At 40.0% G+C, this 19,663-nt stretch overlaps 1 protein-coding gene across 1 annotated transcript in view; it reads right to left on the bottom strand.

Annotated features, from left to right (window-relative positions):
- Positions 1-16,388, bottom strand: part of tesk2 (testis associated actin remodelling kinase 2) — a 29,019-nt gene extending 12,631 nt beyond the window's left edge. Inside the window, exons 1-5 of the mRNA XM_080503962.1 lie at positions 16,051-16,388; positions 11,644-12,090; positions 10,495-10,614; positions 6,421-6,542; positions 4,276-4,324 (exon numbers count right to left, since the gene is read on the bottom strand). Coding sequence (XP_080360088.1) covers positions 4,276-4,324; positions 6,421-6,542; positions 10,495-10,614; positions 11,644-11,766 — 414 coding nt within the window. The 5' untranslated portion in view covers positions 11,767-12,090; positions 16,051-16,388. The remainder of the gene's footprint in view (positions 1-4,275; positions 4,325-6,420; positions 6,543-10,494; positions 10,615-11,643; positions 12,091-16,050) is intronic.
- Positions 16,389-19,663: the final 3,275 nt, after the last annotated feature.

Here is a 19,663-nt window from a genome sequence, read left to right as displayed (position 1 = left end):
CCCTCACTTTGTCCGTCAGCTTTGATCCAGAAGATCTTGCCTGACCGCTCTCCTAGCATGCAAACACACAGACACACTAATCCCATGTTACACATCACGAACCGGGGCAGTTAACTAAAGAGAGCTGGAAGGGGATAAAGAGGTGGTCTGGTTTAGCTGCGGCTATTGGTATGACAGACAGGCACAGAATTAGAACAAAGGGAGCGGGCAGAGGAGAGAGGAGCGCTAAACTTCTTCACGCAATTGAATAAACTTGGCTCTTGGCCCGTGTTATGCCAATTTTACATAATCTAGCCCTCTATCTTTACTGCTTTATGCTGTTCAGGGTAGCAGGGTACTGGAGGCCATCCCAGCGAACTATGATCGAAGACAGGACAGGGCACTACTTTTTAAAATAACCTATATATTTTATTACAACGCTGGAAAACTCCAACTCAATTCTTTCATTTGGTTGCAGATCTATAGCATTCCCTTTCTCTGGAGTGCGTGCAAATCCCAGTTGCGACAGGAAGGGATTTCCTGTGGCGACCCCTTTAAAAAGGTAGAAGCTTAATAGATTACCACGTTAGTGTCATCTTAGGGATGAGACTCTTCCACATATCTCACTTGGTGCTGGAGAATGAGTTCCGATTGGATTTGTAAAAACTGCGAGACTGAAAATGATGACACAATGTTGAGTCAATGTTTAATGTCCAGACAGTAATTTTACTGGAAACAGCAATTATTTCTTTAATCGCAAATGTCAGTTGTGGGAGGGGAAACCACCTCGGAGTTTTGCTCTGATGTCATTCAGACACATTCGCATGTCTATTTTCTCTTGTTTGGACACCATACAATTATGTTCTCATTGGGATTTTAATCCTAATCTAGATCTTACCACGAAATGCTTGAATTCCTAACAAACAAGACGTGCATGTCAGTTCCTGTTAGAGCCTTTGAGAACCATGACAAATAAATGTGTGCGTAAGTGCCTGTGTGTGTGTGTGCGTGTGCGTGCGTGCGTGTTTGTGTCTGTCAGACTTTTATTTACATTAGCATCCTGTATCAATGAGGTGAAGCCCATCGACCCAACAAATATACAAATGTAAAGTCTTCACAGGAGACACAGTAAGCCAACAAAGTCAAAGGAAGTGAATTATGCTTCACAAAGAATCTTTCATACAGTTTTAAAACAGTCCAGCAATAAAGAGGATGATAAACAGGGAAGTAGTTAAAGACGAGTTCAGAGATTAGAGACAGTTTACGAGAATAAAAAAAAAAAAACAATGCCTGAGTGATGCTGAGCTTTAAAAAAAAAAAAAAAGTCCTACACATTATGAATTTGAGCTCCTCAGGAGAGTATTGAGATAGCTGCTGCAGAATAGTAATATTATGACTCTCTATGTGAACTAGATACATGGTTGACAAATGGGTAACCAAAGCTGATTATTCCATTAACAAAAGTCAATTAGTGCAGATATACATGCTGGGGAGTTGTTGGAGAGCTCTCCGTTGTCAGGCGGTTGATATGTTAACCTTACCAGCTCCTTTGACATTTATTTATTTTTAATTGTTTTCACATTCACATTGTCAAGATGCTGCCATTATTACATAATAGTTTGCTTTAAGACCTGAAGAGATGTGCGCTTTTGTGCGATATTCAAATGCCGGCCCCCCTATTGATTGGGCTCCCAGCAGGCTTTATACCCTTTTATATCCGCTCATGCACGCACGCACACAAACACACACAATCACCCCAATTCAAGACGTCAGTGGATTACAGTATCTGTGGAGCAAATTCCCTGAGTAGCCGCAGAGTTCAACATCTGTTGTCTGCATGTTGGGGTTTAGGGGGAGAGGATAAGAGGGATACAACGGGAGAAAACTCCACTCGAGACAAATAAAACCCAGACCAATCCTCCCACCTTTCTTTACCATCATCATTCAAGACCTGGACAATGCACATTTCATTCTAACAGTAATATAATATGCACAATACTCAAATGGAAAGCATATTGTTTGGCAGGAGTGTGTACTTACTGTGTCAACTGAAAGTAACTCAAATGGAAGTAAAGTTGCACTCAAAAAAAAAAGCCTCTTATTCATTCATCTTATTTTTCCAGGAATTTGCTTGATCCTATTTGCGGCGTTACTGATATGCCACAGTAATCACTCAACACAGCACATGTTGGGGCCAAATGGGTACCTCAACCGGACAATGTACAATGCAGAGAAAGAGGAAATAAGAAACGTACAGTTGGCCACAAAGGTTGTGAGAGCAGCTCCCCTGTGTTTCAGGTTAAAAACCCGGGAAAGACTCGAACAAAGAATCCTTGTTTTCTGCCGAGTGCAGCTTCAAACGGGAGTATAATCCTGCCATGGGTCATGACTTACCGTTAGTACAGATTAGGATTGCAGTAGCATTTCTAATAAGGTGCATTAAACTAAAGTTCAGCAGAATCTTCAGAGAATAAAACTAATGTGGGATATGGATTTATTGCATTGGGGGTTTTTTTGCCATACTATATATCCCATAACTCAAAGTCTGTTACCTTCCTGCATGAAAATGTACCTGAGTTACACTAAAACATAACATTTTATCTTCGATATAGGGAGGCTATGCACAATTTGAGATTACAAAACGGTTTATTCTGAGGCATTTGGTAACTTTGGTAACTTTGGTAACTTTGGCTGTTGCAAAAAGTAGCAGATTTAGTCGAGACCTCATTATTTCTGCAGGACTTGGATTATTTTGTGTGTGTTCAGCGTGAGTCAATGAGGTAGCCTGGGGCCATGCAGTAATTTCATTCTCTGTATCCTCTGAGCACAGCTTCATAGTGGGGGTCAGGTAACATAACACCACCGGCCTGCTACCGGGTTCAGAGCTTTCAGTTTGGTCCTGACACGACACAACAGGATCTGTTTACGCTGCAGCAGGAAAACAAGACCTACCACAGTGTGTATGTATGCATGATCATAACTGTGTTTTACAATGCACCATTTCAGTGTGTGTGTGTGTGTGTGTGTGTGTGTGTGTGTGTGTGTGTGTGTGTGTGTGTGTGTGTGTGTGTGTGTGTGTGTGTGTGTGTGTGTGTCAAACGCAATTTCTTAAGATGTCCTCGATTATGCCGATGCAGAATGTTGGTATCTGTCTTTGTCGAGGCTACAATAAGCACATTCAATGTGCAGCAGGACAAAGTAATTAAGAACATGTGTGTGAATGCGGGGGGCATCTCTTACAACAGTGTACTCTTTCAACTGAGTAGATTTGCCGTTTGCAAAATACACATGTGGATGCTCATTGCATCCAAAGTAAGTGCAGTTTATAGAAATGCAATGTGGATTCAACTGGTTGAATTATTGAAATGTAGATATACTGTATGCAGATACACACTGGTGCGTTGGTACACATTTGCATTTGGCGGAGAGCACAACTTAAATTCATCCAAAAATGCCTCTAATCACTCAGAACCTGCTCAAGATCACAACAACAATAACAACAGTAATACATCAAACTTGCCTTTCGCTTTTTTTGAACACGCAAAGACACTTTACATAGCATCAGAGGATGTAACAATCTGTTCCTCTCAAAGCTTCACATGCAACAGTACACACTAACTATGGTGCTATTGCCTACATCGGATAATATTAAGTGGTTCCATCTACTTGGGCAGCTCTGAATCAGTCTGGGAGGGCTTCCACCGTGTTCTAAATGTGACTATTTGCCAATTATTGCAATAGCATATCAAGACAATTTGACCTCACATTGTGCAAAATGTATACTTTTTATCCAAGAGCAAATAAGTTGTTTGATGTTTACAACCTGAATGTGACTGTGCACTTTTTCACTTAAGCAACGGGAGCCTTTTTTTGTTGTTGTTTTACACACACACATACAGTCATGTTCAAAATTCTGGCATTCATACACACTGTCAACAGTGACTCAGTGACTGTGGCAACATTTAGGATCTCTGACGAAAATAAATACTATCCACCTGTATTAAATCTTCTCTCCTACACTGATACACAGCTTAAAGTCGTAAGCGGGACATTTAGTTCTTTTGGTTTTCCACAATTGCAGGCTTGAGCACCACCGTGCTACTTTCATGGGTGACGTGATGTTCACCTGAAAATAGTCCCATTTAGAAATTACACACGTGTGCAAGCACAGGGGCATAAATCCACCGAGAGTCTACCTTTCATTAGGGGCAACACTTTGATCTCACATATCATTACTTTGTACTTTGAAGCTTTAATGAGGAAAAGATGTGTGCATTTGTGTACATGTTATCTTACCTCTGTCAAAGCGTGCAGCTGACCCTCGTGGATACACACTCCCTTAAACCTTTAAAAATGCAGAAAGAAATACAGGATATTCATTAGGGTCTGACTGAAATTTATCATGCCATGGTGGACAAACAAATTGACATAGACGCAGTTATGTTTGGAGTTCAACTTTATTTACTCCTAAAGTTTGAATTTTCCAGCGAAACACATGCTTGAACTTTTTTCTCCTCCGGGTAAACAGAGAAAGCAGGTAGAATACACAGGTAGAAAAGATCAAAATTCCATTGGGCAAGACCAGACAGGTGATTACTGCAGACTGTCTGTTATCAGGAGAATAATAATAGCCTGGTTGCTTCACCTGCATTCCTCTCATTTCTCCCTCTGCCCTACCTATCATTACAAAACACTAGATAAACAAAACCACAATCATGCACCTTGACTTTATGCCTATTTCCATGTTTTTCCTTACCACTTTAACATGTTGGATGCAACTGTATTATAATAGTATTCCTCCAACTGTGACCCTAGATTTGCCAGTAGTATTGAAAACCTTCCCTCATTTTATGCATTTCTAAGAAATGCCTTAGATATAAGCATTTTAAAACCAGAGAAGAGCATGCAATAATGCAAATCAAATGAGACCAAAACCAAACTTTGTACATAGAGTTGGGTTGTGAAGGGCTCATAATTCTGGAGGCAATGAAAAGGTCAACTTTGTGGGTCCTTTTGGATTTTAGCAAACAAAGACACCCTCAGTGCCCACTTGTTAACACACAGACACATACAATCCATTGGGTAGCATGCTAAACAAAGATGGCATTGTAAAAGATGTTTGCACGTGTGGCTATGCACACGCAGAGATTTCTATGCAGTTTTTGGGCTTCATCATCTACACTCACTCTCCCACTCGGACAAAAAACAATCTTTCCCTTGGGCATTTCAGTCAACCTCCCTGTCGTGGTGTGATTTTAAAGTGTCATTGCAATAAGGTTGTATTACTTTGTGTATTAACTGTTAAAAGTTATGTTGTAAGATACAAGTTTCAAGATGAGTGCAGTTTGAAGTTGTGCATATGCAGTAAAGGAAAGTTTTAGACCAATAGAAAATTAAACGTAGGACATATTACAATCGGACAACTTTTTCTTTCCAAAATAGATTCAGTATCTGATTATGTACGAAGTAGATAAATCTCAGTTCAAGTCTGGCCGTTCTGTGTAGCGTTTGCATGATCTCCCTGGGTGACTTTTCTCCAGGTACTCTGATTTACTCCCACAGACGAAAAAACATGTATCTGATGTTAATCAGCGTCACCAAATTGCACCTCGACATGAATGCAAGTGTGTGTGATAGTCCGTATCTGTTTTAATCCCAGCCACCTGTCCAGGGAGAACCCTGCCTTGTTAAATCCTCCACAAATTTTAACTTTAACTGATTACATGAGATGGCGAAGTTAATTAAAAATCTCTTCTCCATAAGGTTCACCTCCACTTAAAATTGGCTCAGAAAAAGGTCTGAAAATGGTACTGCACTTCCATAAACTGTCAGTAATGAATTACTGAATGGTAACGCCAAAGTCTGAAAGACCTAACAAGAATAACAAGAATAACCAGCTTAACACAGTATAATGGCTTTCCCATTTTGTCTATGCAATCATTGGCCAGGTTATTGAAAGAAAAATATTGTTCATAGCTTAAGCTCACTCTCTTGTGACAGAAAGAGTCCTCTTTGTTTTTTTGTTTTTTTGCCTCCAGGCATCTGTATGATTTTAAAAGGAGCTGGCAGTTTAGAAAATCCATTCTTAATAAGGTCTGTGTTTGACACAGTTTCATGACACCCCAAAGGAAATGGGTCACAACCACAAACTCACGGGGAAAGTGAGAGGCGGCAGAGCCAGAAGTTCTATGTAAATTACTGAAATGTTGTATTGCATTTATGCAGCAGCAATGATTAGTCACTTTAATATGATCTTGAAACTTTAAACACACTTTAAGCAAATACTAACTTGTTCCCAGAAGGTGGAAAGTGAATATATATTTTTGGAATTCATAGCACTCATTAAGCACATTTTAACAAGGCTCACAATTGTCATTTTACATCTCCTTTTTTTAATTTTTAGTACCAGACTTAATCATAATAAATTATTTCCTGACAAACCTGAGTATGTTCTGATGGCAGAGACGGTTCATCAGCTGGACCTCTCTCAACATGTTAGCTCTGTTGCTGCTGAGCTTGTTCATCTTCAGAGCCATCACTTGGTCTGATGCTCGGTGTCGTACCTGGAGAACAGCCATGTATATTTTACATTGCAAGCAGACACATACACACTCACACACACACACACACAGAAGAAAACAAACAATGCCTTATGCCAATTTCTTGGATCTCACACCAATCTGGTTGTGCAAATAGACTATTGTCACTGTCATTTGACATTACTAGCAATATAAGAAGTGGAAGACAATGGGTAAGCCTTGTTCGGCATGTGACAAAGCTCTTCTGTTATTGTTACATGCAGCAAGAAAACAGAGGAAGCAGAAAAAGAAGGCGACGCATGCAAAAGAAGTGAAATGAGGTCAGTCACCACTGACAAAGCATCAGAGAGTGAATATGTCAATTGAAAGCAGCACAATCAATGTTGTATTATTGTGCTTTTCGGGGGGGGGGGGGGGGGGTTAGTTTCCATCTGATTGTTGGATAACTGTAGCGTCACTATCACTCCATTCTGCCATCCACAGCTCTCAGCAGCCTTTAGTGAAAATAAACACACAATAAAAAATAAAAAAAACTATGGCTTCATTACCACTTTCAATCTTTTCAAGCTGGAGCTTTCCAGAGCACACACACACGTCACTTTTTAGCAAGGTCTGAAGTAATACTGCTTCTTATGTTTTAGTAGCTAACGGTTTCCATTGCTCGGTCACAACAAGTTCCAGGAGATGGCATCCAACTAGGCCAGTTCTCTGAACAGTGGTAATGCTGCGCAGTCAACAGACTCTTAAAATGAATGCATTTAGGGTCCAAACACACAAAATCCAATATGCATTTTATTGCATTGAGCAGTGCATTTAATCGAGGAAAACCCTTCTGACACAACCCTTCACCGATCTAATTAAGATAAAGTTAATGAAAATGTTGTTTACAGAGAAAATCACACCATCTATCACAGCTGCCTCCTCGTAGTCTTTAACATATTGAAGTGACGGGACATCTTTACACTACAGGCTTAAGGGAAATCCCACTGCATGTGACAAGAATTTAATGTGTGCGTATGGGAAATAACAGCCAGCAAACAACACTAAGCAGCAAACCAAATGACTGTGCAGCTGGAAATACGTCTCCAGACCTACACACGCTTACTCATTTCCTGATGGTACAAATATATTTAGACCAAGCTGATGTGGAGGCGTCAAATGGTTAGGCAAGGTTAGGCAGCCGTCAGTTAGATATCCTTCATTGTGGGTCATTGCACAAAAAACAGATTTCTGAAGGCAATGATTCAGACAAAAAAAAACAAAACAATGACCAATCTCTAAAACTACAGCTCCATGGAGACAAACAGTTATATTCACCACAGAAGTGGACATCTCTATGTTGTCCTCTAACAATAGTGCATTTACTATCCTCCATTACTGCTGCTTGTAGAATACAATGGATCAAGGTATCACTTACAGCGAGAAGCAGCTTGACAGTTGAGACAAAGTCAATATGGATTACATAGGTGGCATTAACAATGAAAATCAGGGAAATGTGCAAATGATGCTACTTTTCTACCATTTCACTATATGTAGGCAACTGTGAGAAAATGTGTTGGACTTCCAAAGTTTGTGGGGTAGAAGAATCGTGTGAATCATAGGTTTAGGCGCAGACTGAGTTCCTCTATCTTCTACTCTGTGCGTCTCATATATACAGACACAAAAATCTCTCTGTTCAAGTTCAAAGGAGGGGGCCCTGCCATAAGAGCCGACAGGCTCCACCACGGGACAGCAGCAACAACAGATGGCCACTCCTCTGAAGGCCTCCTCCCCCACATCTATCTATCCTCCTCTGACCCCCCAACTCCTCACTGTTCACATCCCCCCCAATCTGCATTTATTCCTGATCCCCTTCGTTCTGCTCCAACAAAACGTCATGCACAATCCCAATCAGCCCCCGTAGTAATATCATTCCCTCCCATCTTCCACCCCTCTGCCTCTCAGATGGAAAACAGAACTGCCGTGTCGTCCTCATCAAAACATCAAACCGGCACTTTTTTTTCCCCCCCATCCTCCCCCAACCCAACCCCCAAACAGTTTCCAAATCTACCATCTTCTTGAAAATCTCCTTGCATCCCCTGCCTCTGCCTTCCTTTGTACATCTAAAAACCTCCACGGCAGCCCCCATTTTTCATCTTCTTTCTACACATCATTTCTGTTACTTCAGACCTTTTCATAAGCATCCCGTCATCTCTTCCTGTCAATCTCATTCTCACAGGGGAAAGAAATAAGTAAGCATAACTTATTGAATACTCCAATGTGTCTCACAAAAACAAATAAGGCTGTGTAAAAGATGTTGATTCAATGATTTGAATAAATAATTTAAGTAATGGATATTAAACCTGGACTGTACATCACATGTCAGATCCACATCCAAAAATGTTAGGGTTTTTTTTTGTTTAGATTCTTCCGTTTGTATGTATGTTTACTCCAGTTTCTTCTCACAGTAGTTCAAAATCATGTCTCAAGGTAAGTGGTGACTGTGTATGAGGCTGTCTACCTGTGTTGAGTTATATCACAATCTTGGCTTCAGTCCAGTTAAGCTTGATGATACGCCATTATTAAAAAAAAAAAAAAAACTTACAACCTCCATCAAAAGCAATTACTTGGTTATTTTATGACAGATCTCTGAGCCACCATGGAGATTGTGTCAATATTTGTGACCCCCCCCCCAAAAAAAATACTACCACCAGCAAACTAAAGAGAAAATTAAAAAATGGCAGTAAATCTAACTTACTCAATAAATATTGCACATGACTTCAAAGACCTTGATTACAACTCCTTGCTGTTGTTTATTTGTTTGCCTCTGCTGCTCACTTGCAATGCCGTGTGTGATGAATAAGCTCCAGTGTTTTCAGGAAGCGCACAATGGCATACCCAGAGCACAGTAGGTTACAATGGACAAAGGACTTAATACGGGGTTGATATGGCGAAGAAAACGCAATGGAAAATGTGTCTTGATTTGCTCCAGTTCAAATCTTTCAGATCCAGCAAGGTAATTCCAAACCACGTGCAGATCACTCCAGCACCACCATCAGATATCATCAAGCAGATGTCAGACCAATTCACTGATCCACTGGAGATCTAAGGTCACAGAGACTGACTGCACCGTTACTTTTATCAAAATAGATCCAGTCATGTATGAGAGGTCACAATCTTTACCCCATTGTGTCTCTATGTCTTAACCTATTGATGCACTTGGGAGGATCAATAAGACGCCATCTTTGCATCCAACCTCATCCAAATATACTTAACCTTAACTACACATACTTGTAGCAGTAGGCTGCCATGGTAGCTGCTTTAGTCACAAATGTTTATTCAACAAAGCAAAAATTGTATTAAAACTACAAAATGTGAAGTTCAGGTGACAATGATCCGAGAATGAATACAAGTTGATAAATTTATTTCTTGGTGGTTGGAATTTGCTTATGCAAAACCAAACAAGCTTGTGTGGCTTCCATTCACATGTCTGGAGGGGGAGGGGGTGGAGAAACAGCGTCAACAGCCCTGCATCTAAAGGATGCCGCTCAACTGACCTAAATGTAGAGGAAGGACTAGTTAGCGGAGATAACTCATGTTTAACCCACAAAGCATATCAGGCTGACAAGATCTAATCAGGTGGAAAATTGCATTTGCTTTAACACTTTGATCTACCATAGAAGAAATGCAATTTGCTCACGAAGCCCATCGCACAACAAGTACTGCTTTTTCTGCATGAACAGTCACATAACTGAACACTGAAAAGATTTTAAGCCCGAGGGACAAACATTTAATCCGAAGATTGTTTTATTACTAGAGAAACTGCCTTACGCGATGAAACACCTGTGATGGTGGCTGGAAGTGTCTGAAGCTTTCGCAAAAGATGATAGAACAGAGAGACAAAAACAAGGGAGAGCTAAAAAAAAAAAAAAAAAGTGGCGACAGAAGAACTCAAGAGAAAACATAAAGGCTGCGGTCAAATTCACTCTCCTCCCACCTTGAAGACATCAGAGAAGAATCCAGAGCCAATCCACTCGCAGGTGAAGTCATCAAGGCGCGTGAGACAGGAGAAGGCACTGATGAGGGCTCTGTAGGACGACGGCCACACCCTGCCCACCTGGAGGACACAAGCACAGGCAGGTTAAAACAAGACTATCAAGAATGTGTGTGATGGACAAACTGCGAAAACATGAAAGACCTTTCCTAATGTGTGGTGCAAGGGCCACATAGATGAAGATGAAATTAACCAACATCCAGTGAATTAAAGAAAAAAAGGAAAAGGAAAAGTCCAAAAACTAAAAAAAAAAAAAAAAAGTTCATATCAATAAGAAACTTATCAAACCACTTCTGTCTTGTGTCTAAACAAAGTTTTTGATGTTTCTGTCAACAATAATGGGAAAGACTGAGTGTAGACTGCATGGTGGTAAGAGCTCCTCCCCACAAGGAGAAAAAAATGCCAGGTTCGATTTCAGGGTTTTCTATCTTGACGTTACATGTTGTCAAACTGAAAATACCAGTTTTCTCCAGGTATTCCAGTTTCCTCATTCTGTTTGAACAAAACATTTATGTTCACAGTTACTTGGTAGCTCTATATTGCCTGTAAGTGCTAATGTGTCTGACTCTGCGTTTTCCCCATGAGGCTTTTGACCTCCCGCAACTCTACATTGGACAGAGCTGCATAGATGATGGATGGAAAAATTGATGAAAGTTAAGAGATTTCAGCAGAATCAATAGTGTGAATGTGTCACTATAGTCTTTGTTTCAACAATGTTATTTGATTTGATGTGCCATCAATCTTACAGCAGTGCAATATCTCCTAAATTAATATGCCGTTCTTGTTTATTTCACTTGTATCAAAACACACACACAGAGAACAGAAAACAAAACGAGACAGAGAACAATAAGAAACCTTGAACTTTACATGCTTGATGAGTTTTAGCTCATGAACTGGTTCACACTGGAGCTTAGTTTGACGAGTCTAAATCACAACTGAAAACAAACTGAAGAATTAGGTTTTGTAAATATCAAATTAAAACTTAGATTTTATTTTCCAATAAAACATTAAAAGAAAAATGCCAAATGTCTATAGTGTGACTGCACATGAGCTTTTTAAAACGGATTGTGAGACAAGAAATGAACGACTAACCTGCGACGGCGGGCCCATGCCCATCTCGCACACCCCTACCCCTCCCACACCGTCTCCGTCCTCGTTGAAGCGTTCAGGTCGCGTGGGGAACCCAGCGATGGAATTGCGCTTATTTCGATCCATGGTGATGTGAAAGCTTCTGGTGCCAGTGAGGGTAATATGGGCCTCTTTCCGTAGTGTACCCACATGACAAGAGGACTAGATTCTTTTGATGGTGCCGAGGCCTTAATGGCAACACAGTGTGTACTCACTTTATGTCCTGGGAGGAAACATTTCACATATACAGACTGTCCGTTTGAATTTTGTTTAGGGTGTCTCTGGGAAGAAACACTGGGTGGGTCCCATAAGGTTCTGACGAGCCCACTTCCTCAGAGCCTCTAATATAGGGGACCAGCAAGAAACAAGCTCTTCAAATGCTTGACGGAAGTATGGAGAGTCTTTGGAGACCTAGAAAGAGAAAAGAAACAATACCTTAATGGGAATCTTGCAACTTTCACATTATGATGGATCAAGTAGCGGTTGGGATATACTGGTCAAAGACTCGTCACACTGCGACAAACCACCAAAAGCTGTGTCGGTGAAAGATAAGGCAGCAATAGCTGTACACAGGACCAGACAAGCTACTATTGCTCAACAGACTCAAATGTAATGGCCGTAATAGGGGCCGATTGTCCAATTATGGGAGATTAGCCAAGGAATAGCTCAGATCCTGGACCTTTCTGCCATCCAAAACAAAGTCAGCAGGATACAAAGGGGAACAGGAGAGGAATTATGTGGTTAAAGGTCTTCTTCATACCTGTTAACAATGCCGCTTTCATATCCTTCAAGAACATGTTATGCCAGAGAGAAAAGGAACATGCTAAGTCTGATGTTCGACTCTGTCGATCAATGAATTAAGACTTTATTAACTAAATTCTGAATCATAAACAGAAGAAAAATGACACTAATTGTTTGTTTGTGTGTGCGTGTGTGTTTGTTGGGGGGGAGGCAGATGTAGAAATGCATTACTTCTTCCAAATCACAAGTAGAAAATACCCCAGTAGTTTGGCTGTCCTTTGAACACATTGGAAATCATTAACTGCGATTTAATAATTACTTCCCGAGTACAGACATATTATACTCATTATGGAAGAAAATAGTCTATGACGCAATCATTGATCTAGAATAGAAGTAATAGTGAAAGACAATAACCTTTCCCAGAATAAAGCAGTAAAAGTCCTCACAGCAAGATCACCGCAGCCTCATAAAGAAAACTGTATCGTTAATTCTTCTCTTCATTGTTACTTAACTTCTTTTTTTTTTTAGATATTGTTCGATATCACAACATGCAGTGCATACATCTGTACATGCTGAGTCCTACCTTCACTTTTTGTGCTGTGCTGTAACTACTAGTGAAACTTCCTACTTTCAAATATCAGATTTACAAACAATGTAACAGCATTTGCCAACAAACGCAACACAACCAAACAAAGAGATTTACAGAGGTCCACTTTGGTCGCCTGGGGAAACCAAGCAACCACTACTACTGATCCCCCATTGTGGGTTATTATGAGTTGTTGACTGTTTATTTTTAACCTGAAAACGCTTCTACTTAACTTACTTATTTTGTCATTTCAGAATAAATGTGGCTCATTAGATTTCAGCCAGAAAACCCAAAAGGTCCTACTGGCTTCGACTTTACCACTGACGATTCAGTGATCACATACACACTCTTTGCAATAGAAATGGCTATTTCAATAACTGTTTCAGTAGGTAAATCCATCCATCAAGTACATAATAATTCCAGCTGACTATAGTGAAGGCAGGGTGCACTCTGGATTGGTCGCCACAATAAAACAGACTGTCACAAACACTCACGTTAACACATGGGCAATTTAGTGTCAGCAATGATCTCAAATGCATGTTTTTGGACTGAGAAGAAACTACAATACCCAGAGACACCCCACATACATGAAAGGAGAACATGCAAATGCTACACAAAAAGGAATGGGCCTGATTCAAGCAAACAAGCCATTAATAAATGTGATCCAAATCATTATTATTGTAATTATGACTTCTTCCACGCCACGCTATTTCTCCTGCAATTTTTAACCGGTTTGAACCTTTGAAATATCAAATAGTGCAACTTGTTTCATGAGATGAGTGCTATGCTGTGCGCTTTTTCACATCTTTAATTGTTTTCAAATACATTTTTAAAAAACTGTAGATCAAGCAGATCGGCATCTGTTGCCATGGAGACACAGGGACGAGAAGCAGATTAATGGAGATCAGCGTCTATTATATATATATATATATATATATATATATATATATATATAAAACAATGTCGCATTGCACTTTTGAAAATTGTGAAAGCATTGTTTTCATTTAGTTCACAGCAGTGATCTTACCCAAAGGCTGTGTTAAGGAGGCTTACACAGAGCTACACTCATGTGGAAATTTACCTTTAAATGCCTCCTCGGTGTAAATAACAAAGTAAACAGACCAACTATTCTTTTGTGGTCAAACTATTCGTTGAAGAGCTTGAATCCAAAAGTGAGCTCATGCTGATCAGAAAAATGTAATTGAGTTCACGCAATCATTGCAACACTACAAAGTACGTCCCAAGAGATTTCTCTCCCCGCCTACAGTGATGGATTGTTGTCATGTCTGCCAGTCCATGTTGTACGCTGACAATACGTGAGGAGGGCTGAATGCGAAAAGTTGAGTTGGAGGCATCTTTGAGGATAAGAGAAGCAGTTTTCGAAATACAACATGTATACTAAACACACAAACACAAAAGTAATTTTAAAAGTCAGTTACTAAACATAGCAATGACAGCAGACTTTACTGTGGCCCGACCGGACAATTTCTGAGATCGCTCTTTGTCCCAGCTACAGCCTTAAAAGGCTTTTTATCCTCCCCTTTCTTTTTTTCTTCCAGTGACACCTCATTTTCTGCTTTGTTGAAACGGTTCGGCAAGAATAAAAGTGTCTGTGCCAAGAAAAATGCAGACAGCAAGTACCAGATGTCAGTGACCCGGGTTTTCATCCACGAGCCCAAACCGAGGCCCATATCTCTTGTGCATAGTATCTCAGATGACAAGAATAGATATGCAAGTAGAATACAGACTCATGGTTAATACATACGAGTTCAAAGCAACAGAGAAGAGTTTGTGTGTTCACACACCCACATCAGCAGTGACGGCACCCATGACAGACCAAACACAAACTTACCATTCCGACTAACACCTCTGTCATGCATCACATATTGAATAAACATAAGAAAGTGCAGATGGGATTTTTTTTTTCAGCATGATGATAAAAAACTAACAACCACGACAAACTTCTACATGGACATTAATGTATTACTTCTAAAAAGATTAAAAAAACAAAACAAATATACACAATAAAAAAAACTATAGCTTCTGCCTGTAAAATAACTGAAAAAGGGATAACAATTAAAATGAAACAAAACCAATCTACAAGTGTCCATGACTATATTTGTTTTCAAACTATATGCAATTACCTACATATCCAGAGGACCTGCTTTTAAAACACCACACTAAAGGAGCTATACATGGAAAAGGGTGGATTTTTAAAGGCACCCTTTTTTTTAAGTCTCTAAACTGTGGCCTGTTACAACTTCAAAACAGATGGGATAACACCAAAGTAGCCTGGGGCCAAATGCTTCAAAAGCAGTTTTAGGGGGGGGGGGGGGGGGGGGGGGGGGTGCACACTGTCCAGCTGTATTGCACTGGATTAAAGAGTGATCCAAGATGCCAACATTAAATCAAAAGTTAAGTGATGTTTTAATGATGGGTTGCAGTGAGGGCTGGGGTGTCTCTGAAGAGCAGGAGGTATTAGATGGGCGTGTAACTGAGTGAGAGGCATTCATTTGCTCATGCTCTGTACACATAGTCTCCAACAGTACCATTAAACCCTTCCCAAACATTTACAATCCCATCTGAGGACATTGTGGATTGCAACAATAACAAAAAAAAACTATTTACATATGCTTAATACGATAAAAACGCATTTCTTTCATACCCCAGCTCACTGAGAGAAATGCCAAGGATCTGAACAAGGTCACATTGAACAAAACTGAGGAGAAACTTCTTTTCTGAGCACAACCTATTGTGATCAACGGAGACGATAGGTGAGGCGGTGCATTCCTGACATTCTTCAGGGGTATAAAGTAATAGCAAAGTCCATAAAAGCAAACCTGGCCATTACTTGGATGCCACAGACATCAAATGAGTTTATGCTGCCAGAACAGCTTTGATCAACAGGTAATTTACAGCAAGTCGTTAAGATCAAGTGTCAACTAATAAACCAACACGACAGTTGTTGTGAGCATCACAGAGGGAATGTAAACAAACAGAGAAGCACTCAGTATTTACTCTTCGAGACCATTTCCTTGACTCACCTGGTCGTATTTCACAGAGATTGCACGAATAACCCGGTCTGGGATCCATTTCTTAGGCGGGTGGCATTTAATGTAAAGCAGAAAAGTTGATCTCGACGATGGGACGGGCTCGTTTGTCAACAAAACTGCGGCTACGCACGAGCTAACACGTTAGCCTGAGTCAAACGCACACAAAACAAGAAGTTTCTCGGCGCAACGGCAGAAAAGTCTCCACTCAGGTGACTCTTCCAAGTTAAATCAGAAAATAACGCTGTCGTCCTTGTATGCACGGAAGAGGAAAGTGCGATGTTGTCTTCTTCTTCTTCTTTTTTCTCTCGTTCTCGTACCGCACGGGATAATATTTCAGTGGATTGTTGCTGTTTGACAGCTCCGTCGTCTCTTCTCTCACGACAAGCCACGCCTACTAACCACGCCCACATGTGATTGGCAGCTCTCTGAGCCAATGGGGATGCTCGTCGTTCAAGGCGCCCTAAAATTAAACTAGTTAATAAAACCATTGAGAATGCATTGGCATCTGCAACTATTTCAATTATAACTTATTTGTAGGTAGATTGGGTTTATAGGATGAACCTAATGTATCCTGTCATATGCAGATCTTAAGGAAGAACTGGTGGTAAAATCACCAAGACCGAATCTGTGTTCACGATTATTCATGTATTTGTAGTGCAATTTGTGTAGGTACAACATGTTTATTGTTTCAAGATCCCCCATTAGTTGCCACAGTCGTTTCAACTACGAGAGTCCAGAAAAAGCATATATCAATTGCATGATACTTATAGATCACTCATAAGATCCTGAAACATATCAAACACACATAAAAAATTTACCAAAACAGAGAGACCCACAACAAAAACCAAAGCAAAAACAAAAAAACAACATAACTATCCTGTCGCTTTGAGCAAAATCAAAGGTGCAACATACAGCAATTTCTTTATTCAGAAATACTTTTTTCAGATTCATTTTGAGAACTGCTCTTCCTAGAGGTTTTTTTTTTCTGGTGGCAGGCTGTTCCAGTATGTGTTCCAGTATCAACATGTGCTTAAAAATTCCCAGGAGTCGAAACTAAAAAAGGAACAGGGAAAAGTTGGCAGCAAAGTACTTTTTTTTTGTCAGGGAAATAGTGCTTCATTCAATTGTTAGTGGATCCATCCTAATTTACTTCGATTTACAATTAACTGTAGGTACAAGATTGAAACTCTTTGTCGCTTCTTTTTGGTGCACCGAGAAATATTACTTGACCCTCCTGCCATTAATATGACTTACCCGTCTCATCTTGGGCAACACAGCACCATCTATTGGACAAACATATGCAGCACTCGAAAACCAAGACAACAGGTGTCCATAGTGTGTCAATTCTCATTTTGGTTTAAGCAATATAACTTTAAATATTTGATTTAATTTATTCAATCAAACTAGTGGGCAAATCAAGAGGCATAGCAATCGAAGCCATATGAGCCATTCCTTATGTGTGTCCTTGTGATATCTAAAGAGCAAACAGGATCTGATTAATACATTTAACATGACAAAAATCAACAAGAGTGGAACAATGTTTATTGCCAACTTCGTAGCCAAAAGAAACTTGATTATTTCCCTTTAGATTGTGCCACATTTGTAAAGAAAATGCATTTATGGAATGAGCAGCAGAGCTGAAGTTGTGGGTTGAACCCATGAATAATTTGCCAATTCTTTTCTGGCCATGACTCAATAGCAAACACAAACAATTTGGACGTTGTCTTAGAAGATATGGTGCATTTTTCATGAGGGTAATCCCAACATCCTCAGCTCTGTTGCTCATCCCTCAAGTACAATTTCCTTAATATGGACATTGACTAAAAAGGGAGAAAATGGGACAGTATTATATGATCGTGCCCTTATTTTTTGTGTGCAGTTTAGATTTTTGTACAAATTTAGAGAGTTTAACAGTAGACATTTCAGTAAAAATATACGTGTACAGCAGGGCACAGAACGCAAGGGGCAGTATGCAGACCACGGGGGCCTTGATGCAAAACTTCTAGGGGTGAAGAGACAATTAGAAAAATTAGAACTACTAATGAGGACCAAGAGTTTAGTCTCTTTCAGTTTCAGTTTAACATCCTATTTCGATGCATCTTGACACTTTATGACTGTATAATGTGTATGTTTTAATAACCTGTTACTGTGTGTTTGTATAATTTCTGTTGTTTTTGTTTTTAGTCACTTGTTTTTAGTCGTTTGTAAAGAAATTTCATTCACGTGTGCTCCTGTGGTGTATATTTCTGAATGACAGTAAAGATCATTCATCTATTTACCTGTCTTGTTGACAACTTGATAAAATATGACCTCTTGATCTAAAAAAACTGATGATTTAAATAGTTTTTATATAAATGTGTTTTAAAGAAATGATGCATTACTTATTGAAATTATTAAACCGATTAGTTTTGTGACATAACTGAAATAAATCCTCACTTAATAAAAAAAAAAATGGAATCCGCGAATTATGTTTTAATGAGAAATTTGGCCCATCTGGGACACCGTCTATTCCGCGCCACGTGACCACCGCCGTTTCCTGTTGCTATTGTATTACACTTCCATGTTTTTCACCTTAAACATTGTGACTTTTCACTGTGATGTGAGTAACAACCGCGGAGTGTCTGCTGCTGTTTCTTCCATCCCCGCGTCCACGAACCGTGTTTCCACCCGCCCCACCGCGTCCCTGCAGCCCGCCAGAGGAGCGTATCCGGAGCAACATGGCCAGCTGTGTGGCTTTCCAGACCAAGTTAACCTCGATCATGGAGATGCTAGCGAAGGCAGCCGTGGTGGAGATCAGCAAGCTGTGGGAGGACGGCTTCGCCCTGGTGCAAGCGGAGCTCCGGCGACGGGACGACGAGATCTTGGCGCTAAATAAGAAGTTGGTGTTGATGGAAAACAAGAGGTTATCGGCCCCTTCGAACGCTACAAATAGGTCGTCGTGTTTTTCCAAGAGAGAACAGCAGAGCGAGCCACTGCCCCCTACCGGTGATGGTAGGAATTGCAACCACCCACAGAACATCTCCTAACACAAACACAGATGTTTGACGTAGTAATGAAATACTACTAAACACAGCGCATGGACACTGGTTCAGTTTTTTAGAGTGACACCATGATAATGCATACCGCTGCCCTACTCACAGCTGAGTACATCGGCAATGACAGTTTTTATCTAACAAGGAGTTCCATTTGTGTCGTCAACAAAGAAAATTACGAGCTTATATCTGCATTTGTTCATAACCTTAATCAGCATAGGTTTTATAGCCTTTCTCTGAGAAATGTAATTCAAACATGGATATTTCATCCAGGTTTAAATGAATTTAAAGCCTGTCATGGTTATAAAGCAAATAATTCCTTGAGTAGTTATCGACAAACTACTATTTTACTGAGATATTTCAAACGCAAATCTGCCTTGGCTTGTAAGCTATCCAAGAGTAGTTGTACTGGCTTACAAATATTCAATACTCTTCCTTCTTTTGGAAATGAGCACTTGACAGAATACAGTTAACTTATTTATACAGAGCACGTTTTTCTGCATTCAAGGACTTGCTTATATTTCTGGCACTGTAACTACTAAGAAAAAAAAGTCTAGTCACAAATTTGGACA

Source organism: Blennius ocellaris, assembly GCF_963422515.1.
Source record: "Blennius ocellaris genome assembly, chromosome: 10".
Taxonomy (NCBI): Eukaryota; Metazoa; Chordata; class Actinopteri; order Blenniiformes; family Blenniidae; genus Blennius; species Blennius ocellaris.
Note: the sequence above shows the minus strand (reverse complement) of the source record. Positions and strands in the feature narration are given on the sequence as shown.